The 6,011-nt window shown below is 41.8% G+C and overlaps 1 protein-coding gene across 1 annotated transcript in view; it reads right to left on the bottom strand.

Annotated features, from left to right (window-relative positions):
* Positions 1-5,549, bottom strand: part of hlfa (HLF transcription factor, PAR bZIP family member a) — a 14,477-nt gene extending 8,928 nt beyond the window's left edge. Inside the window, exons 1-2 of the mRNA XM_032536975.1 lie at positions 5,197-5,549; positions 3,993-4,340 (exon numbers count right to left, since the gene is read on the bottom strand). Of these exons, the coding sequence (XP_032392866.1) occupies positions 3,993-4,340; positions 5,197-5,302 (454 nt within the window). The 5' untranslated portion in view covers positions 5,303-5,549. The remainder of the gene's footprint in view (positions 1-3,992; positions 4,341-5,196) is intronic.
* Positions 5,550-6,011: the final 462 nt, after the last annotated feature.

Raw genomic sequence — 6,011 nt, 5'->3', positions numbered from 1 at the left:
GGGAGGGGAGGGGAGGGTGAAAGTGAGAGGGAGGGAGGGAAGCAGCTTCATGCCGTGACAAGCTCCTGTTTGCAGCTCAGCGCTGCACACGGCGCCTGCATGTGTCTGTCACATGGCCCGGCACGCTACAGGAAACCCCAGCCGCGTTCATGTGAGAGGTAAATGTGAAGATGCAGACACAGACAGATCAAAACAGAACAAACACACATATATACACGCCAAAGTACGCGCATGTGCACTGTGCTCAAAAAAAAAGAAAGGAAAATAAAAAATAAAAAGTCTACTGTAGAGATGCATTTGTTTATCTCTGGCTGCGCTGTTCTTGGATTTGACCCAAAACGTCCTAGTTTAGTCAGCACACCTTTCCAGTTTCTAGAATATAAAAGGTATATTTGTGGGGCAAAATAAAAAAATAAAAAATTACCTCATGCAGTTAGATGAGGGATTTTTAGACATGAAATAAATATTTTTAATTATCAAAAACTATTTTAGGTACAAATATAAAATTCAAAGTGATAATTAAATCACCAGTAAAATTATTGAAACTAATTTATTAAGTAAACATTCTCAGTCTGTTTGTACATTTAAGCCTCTATAAATGTTCTTTGGTCAACATGCGTTTTTTTAAATGTGCTCTGTCAACATATTTAATTAATTAAAGTTAAATATGGGGGGGGGGGGGGGGGTCGGCCTGGCTGTTGGCTGTACGTTTGTCACTTTAATAGAATGGGATTCCATCTCGTCTGCTGTACTTCTTGTGCTATGTCTGTCAGGTTGTCTGTTTCATTATTGCTCAGCCTAATCTTCTGTCCCAGCAATGTTGTTTTTTTGTGTCTGTCAAACCTGAAATTAAATATATAATAATATATTTTTGATACAAGTATACCGAGTTCAGGAAGGCATTCATAATGTCACTAGTGTGATAAATTACATTGTCCAGCAAAGACTTGATGTCATATTTAGCACAATACAGTGAAGGTGAACACACAGTGACTACAATTACATTACATGCCATTTAGCTGATGCTAGGGCTGGGCAATAGGGAGAAAGTCAGACATCACAATATTCTTGACCGAATACCTCAATATCGATATTGCGGCAATATTCTAGGGTTGACAATTGGTGCTTTAACAAAATATCTTCACGCTTAGTTTTTAGATAAATAATCATCAGTAATGTGGACATAATGTCTAAGTCGGGAAAAGGCAGACAATAGTACAGCTAGAACAGTCTGGTAAGCCTTTAAAACCCCCCCCCCAAAAAAAGGACAATATCCAAAATCTAAGACGATTTCTAGGCTCATATCACGATTTAGATAATATAAATATTTTGCCCAGCCCTTTCTAACACTATTATCCAAAGCGACTTAAAATTGCTATACATGCCAGAGGTCCCACGCCTCTGGAGCAACTACAGGTTAAGTGTCTGGCTCAGGGACGCATTGGTTGATGTAAAGCAGAGGATTTGAACCCAGGTCTCCCACACCATAAGCATGTGACCTAGCCACTACGCCATCACCACACATACAATATCTCATCAATGTTTTTTTGCTTCTAAATCTATAATGACATAACTAGTGATGTTAGCTTGGCAAACAAATCGTTCTTTTTGGACGACATCTAAAGAGGAACTAACTCAATTCACAAGCGGGAGTGGATCCAGACTTCCGATTCACGTTGAGCCTGCACCCACTGAACCGAAGAATGAGTCAGAGCTGACATGATGCACACATACACTTCGCCAAATGTACATTTGTGACAGCTCTTTCGCTTGTGTTTATATCATTGTGACATGTAACTAGAGCTGCAAAGATTCACTGATTTAATCAGTTGGTTAATTACTAAATGAATTGCCAACTATTTGGATAATTGATTAATCAGTAATTTTCAACGTCATTTTTCATTAAAAACAAAATACAAATTCTCTGATTTCAGCTTCTCAACGACAGTAAACTCGGAGTTGTGGACAAAATTTGACATTTGAGGACGTCATCTTTGGCTTTGTGAAAACACTGATCTTTGAACTTTTTAAGATTTCTTTTTTTTTTTTTGACAGGACAGCCCAGACCTGAAAGGGGAGTGAGAGGGAGAATGGCATGCAGCAAAGGGCCAAGGGAGTCAAGGACGACTCCACCCGAAAACAAGCAGAACAGGACACATTTCATGTATTTAAGCTGACAAATGACTTGAAGAGCAGCTGTTGCTCAGGTCAAAACCAATCCTTGAAAAAGGTTGACAGGACGGTGATTAATCATTTATCCACCATTATCATCCAAATTATTCCGTCTCTAATCATCATTAGGATCAATACACAACTGCACACAAGGTTAATCTACATTTAACCGATTGTAGGTTGTGTGATTTCATTATATGACTCATTGGTCCATTAACACACTGTATTAGGCATTCATTCACCCTTCAGTGGAACAATATGTGTTGCTTTTAATCAGGACTCCACTCTTACTTACAGGTGAAACACACAAACAGGGCTTATATCACCCATGCTATCACCCTCCACACACTCCCTTTGTTTAGCCGTGGCATATCGTCATATCTTCTGTCAGGAGCCCTCTACGTGCTATGTGCTACGTTTGGAATCGAGACACTGACCGTTTCCATTGATGTGGAAGTGGCAGTGGTCGCTGACAATTTGTGTTATCCTGTTGTAGATCTCAACATGCCAAATGTAATTTAAAAACATCTTATAAAAACACCTTCAAATTCATCAAAAATGTATATTGTTGAGATTACCCTGCAGGACAAAGGCTAAATATAGTTCAATGCACTCATTTGTGAAAGACGTTTTTGACTAATGCAAGCAACTTTTAATCAGTAGTCACCAAACCCTGCAGGGAAATCTTGGAAATGAAAATGTATATTATAACTAGGGGTGTGCAAAAAAAATCAATTTGTATTTGAATCACGATCACAAGCTCTACCGATTCAAACTCAATTCATAGATTTCCGAAAATTATTAATATTTTTACCATTACCAAAAACGTTTTTATTTTAATTGTATGTCTACTGCAATCACATGACAGACAGATACTTCATGGATCCCCGAGGGGAAATTCCAGGTCTAAGTAGCGTACATTTACCCCCCCCCCACACACAACCACCACCACACACACACACACACAACACACACACACACACACACACACACACACACACACACACACACACACACACACACACACACACACACACACACACACACACACACACACACACACACACACACGTTAAAATAACCAATCCCCATGAATGATATGGATATGATTATACACATACAACACACAGATTATATTTAAAAAAAAAAAAAAAAAAAAAATCAAGAATCGTTTTTGAATCAAAAATCGATCGTGAGCTTAAAAATCGGAATCAAATTGTGACATTTTCTAAATCGTACCCCCCTAATTCAAAAATCAACACTTACAGACTAAAAATGTGCAATGCACCTTTAGATTCAAAGCACAAAAAGAAAATAAAGCAAACATGACTCATAGCAGACAAAGTCAGTGCGGAGAGCCTTCTGATTGGACTCTGCTACATCCTTGGACATGGACCTGTTTTTCCCTGGACTCCAAAGTCCAGTTTGAGGCTGTAAATCCAAACCTGAGCATGTCTATGTCTATCTAACCTGTGGTCACAAGCTCTAACCAGGAGAAGCTTAAACAGCAGGAGATAAATAAGAAACAGATCTAACTCGGCATGCAGAGGCAATTTCTCCTGACACAAACCACAAAAACATGTTCTCTCGTAGCATCTCTAGGATGGCGGTTTCTTTAATGGTGGAGGGGCGTGTGACTGTGTGTGTGTGTGTGTGTGTGTGTGTGTGTGTGTATGTGTGTGCGTGTGTATTAGGTGAGCAAACATCCTCACAGCCTTCCAGAGCCTCCCCTGACACAGAGGATCTGTTAACAAGTGTGTGAACCCACTGGTCCTTGTGTGCAGGTGAGGTTTCAGGGTGCCACTGCGTGTGGTTCCTACCTGCTGTGCTGGGGCTGCGGAGACATGTCTGAGGCGCCATGCCTGTGTGAATGGAGGTGGTGGCGCGGCTGCTGAGGTCCACCACAGTGGGTGGAGGTGTGGTGGGTGGAGCGGGCGGCAAGGCCTGCTGTGCCTGCTGCGCCGCCTGGTCTCCCTGAGCTGTGTTGGCTGGGATGCCGTTCTCCGACAGGAACTCCTCCAGGTCCATGTACTCCAGCTGAAAGCTGTCCCCATCGTACGGCAGTGTCTTGTCCCAGAGGGTCGGTCCAAGGAAGGCCGACTGCGGGCGGTTGGCTGCGCTGCTCTCATCGTCCAGCTTCTTTGCTTCCTCCTTGTCTTTCCCAAATCCTGCACAATGTTTGCTAAGTCATTTCATTGGGTATACATAGAAAGTATGCCTGGGGTTTAAAGGGTCAGTTCAACCAATTTACCACACTGGGAACTTTTGAACTGGGAACTATAACTATTTCCCCTTACTGAAAGCTCCATGTTTGTCAAGGCATTCATTTTTTCAATTATATAAAAATACCCCAAATTATATATTTAAAAAATCCTCAGTTGTTTTGTGGTTAGGGTTAAGGGGTCAGGTAACTATTAACCTAGTTTTATTTGTTGAAATGACCCTTTAAGATTAAAATCTAGGTCTCCAGTCAGATAATGTAATGACACTCGATACAAACAGAGAACATCCATAAGAGCTTCAGAACACAACAGACGCCCTCTATCGACAACTTGTGGTATCACTAACATAAATAAATCCAATTAGAGACAAGGAGGTTTACAAGGGTGTAATCTCAACAGCAAGCTAAAAAAGAGCGCAGTTCCAATAACGACACATGCAATTCGTTTTTTATTATGTTAATTTCATAAATAACTAGCTTGTTGGCTTGAGCTGAAGTTCAAGTCAACTCAGAGTGATAGAGAAGGCTCTGGGTCAACTATCATTCAGCCGAGACGTCAGCATTCGGTGTTATTTATCTCTGCTGCCCGCCAACTAATGACGTTGTTTCTGTTTTGACAAAACATTCGTAAAATTTAAAGACGCTTCACTCTCCGTGGATTTAGTTAACCTGCGTTCTTTATGTCTTTTTTATCTGTCATAAACCATAGATGTCTACAGAATGAATAGAACCCAACGGAGGAACACCACAAAGAAGAGGCAACAGCCGAGTCAGTGTACGTGCAAGTCAAGTTAAAAACGTACCTTCGTTGTGATGGAAAGGCAGCTTTAGCGGGTTTTCCAGCAGGGATTTCAGTACGCCGTGAGCCGGCGGCAGGAAAGTTTGGTTTATAGGAAGAGGTCTGGCCATTTTCTCCGTATGTCTTGAAGGGCAATTTGAGAACAAAAGTCGCAAAGACAAATCTGAACTTCCCCCCCTTAAAGAGACGCGACCGTACTTGCTAGCCGGTCCCTTGGAGATCCTCGCAGAGGGGACAAAACGACGCTGGAGCTCGGAGGGAGAAGACGATACTTTGCGCAGCAGCAGGACGGTGAGCGGCTGGCTGCCTATGTAGACGGGGCTGGCTGGCAAAATAGCTGGAGGAGGGAGGGAGGGAGGGAGGGAGGGCGGGGGGAGAGCACAGCTTTGACGGAGCAGCTACACTTCTCCATCCATGTGTGGAGACGGACGCCGGTGACGTCAAAGCACCTGGGGGGCGGCGACGCTTCTCGCGGCGCGTTGAAGTAGCGTGGGAAAAAAATACTCCGTAGCTCCGAGCGATCGCTCGAAATATGCTGCCTTTACGGACAGTCACAAATATTGTATTTAAGTGTCTGGGTCGATCAGTTTAATGTCTGATGTCTCTCTTTTATAATACATTGGAAAGTTGTATTATCATGGATTTTTTAAATTGTATTTAGTCTATCATATGTTCTACTTGCAGTGTGATACACAATTACACTGTATAGGCCTACGTTACTTATGGTTTAATGTAGTAGTAATGTGATAATACAACAGAGATGCACTTTCTTTGTACATTTTTGTATTGCCTATAATTAATAAATCAAATGTGTTCAGT

Source organism: Etheostoma spectabile, chromosome 15, assembly GCF_008692095.1.
Source record: "Etheostoma spectabile isolate EspeVRDwgs_2016 chromosome 15, UIUC_Espe_1.0, whole genome shotgun sequence".
Lineage (NCBI taxonomy): Eukaryota > Metazoa > Chordata > Actinopteri > Perciformes > Percidae > Etheostoma > Etheostoma spectabile.
This window is presented reverse-complemented; position numbering and strand designations above follow the sequence as displayed.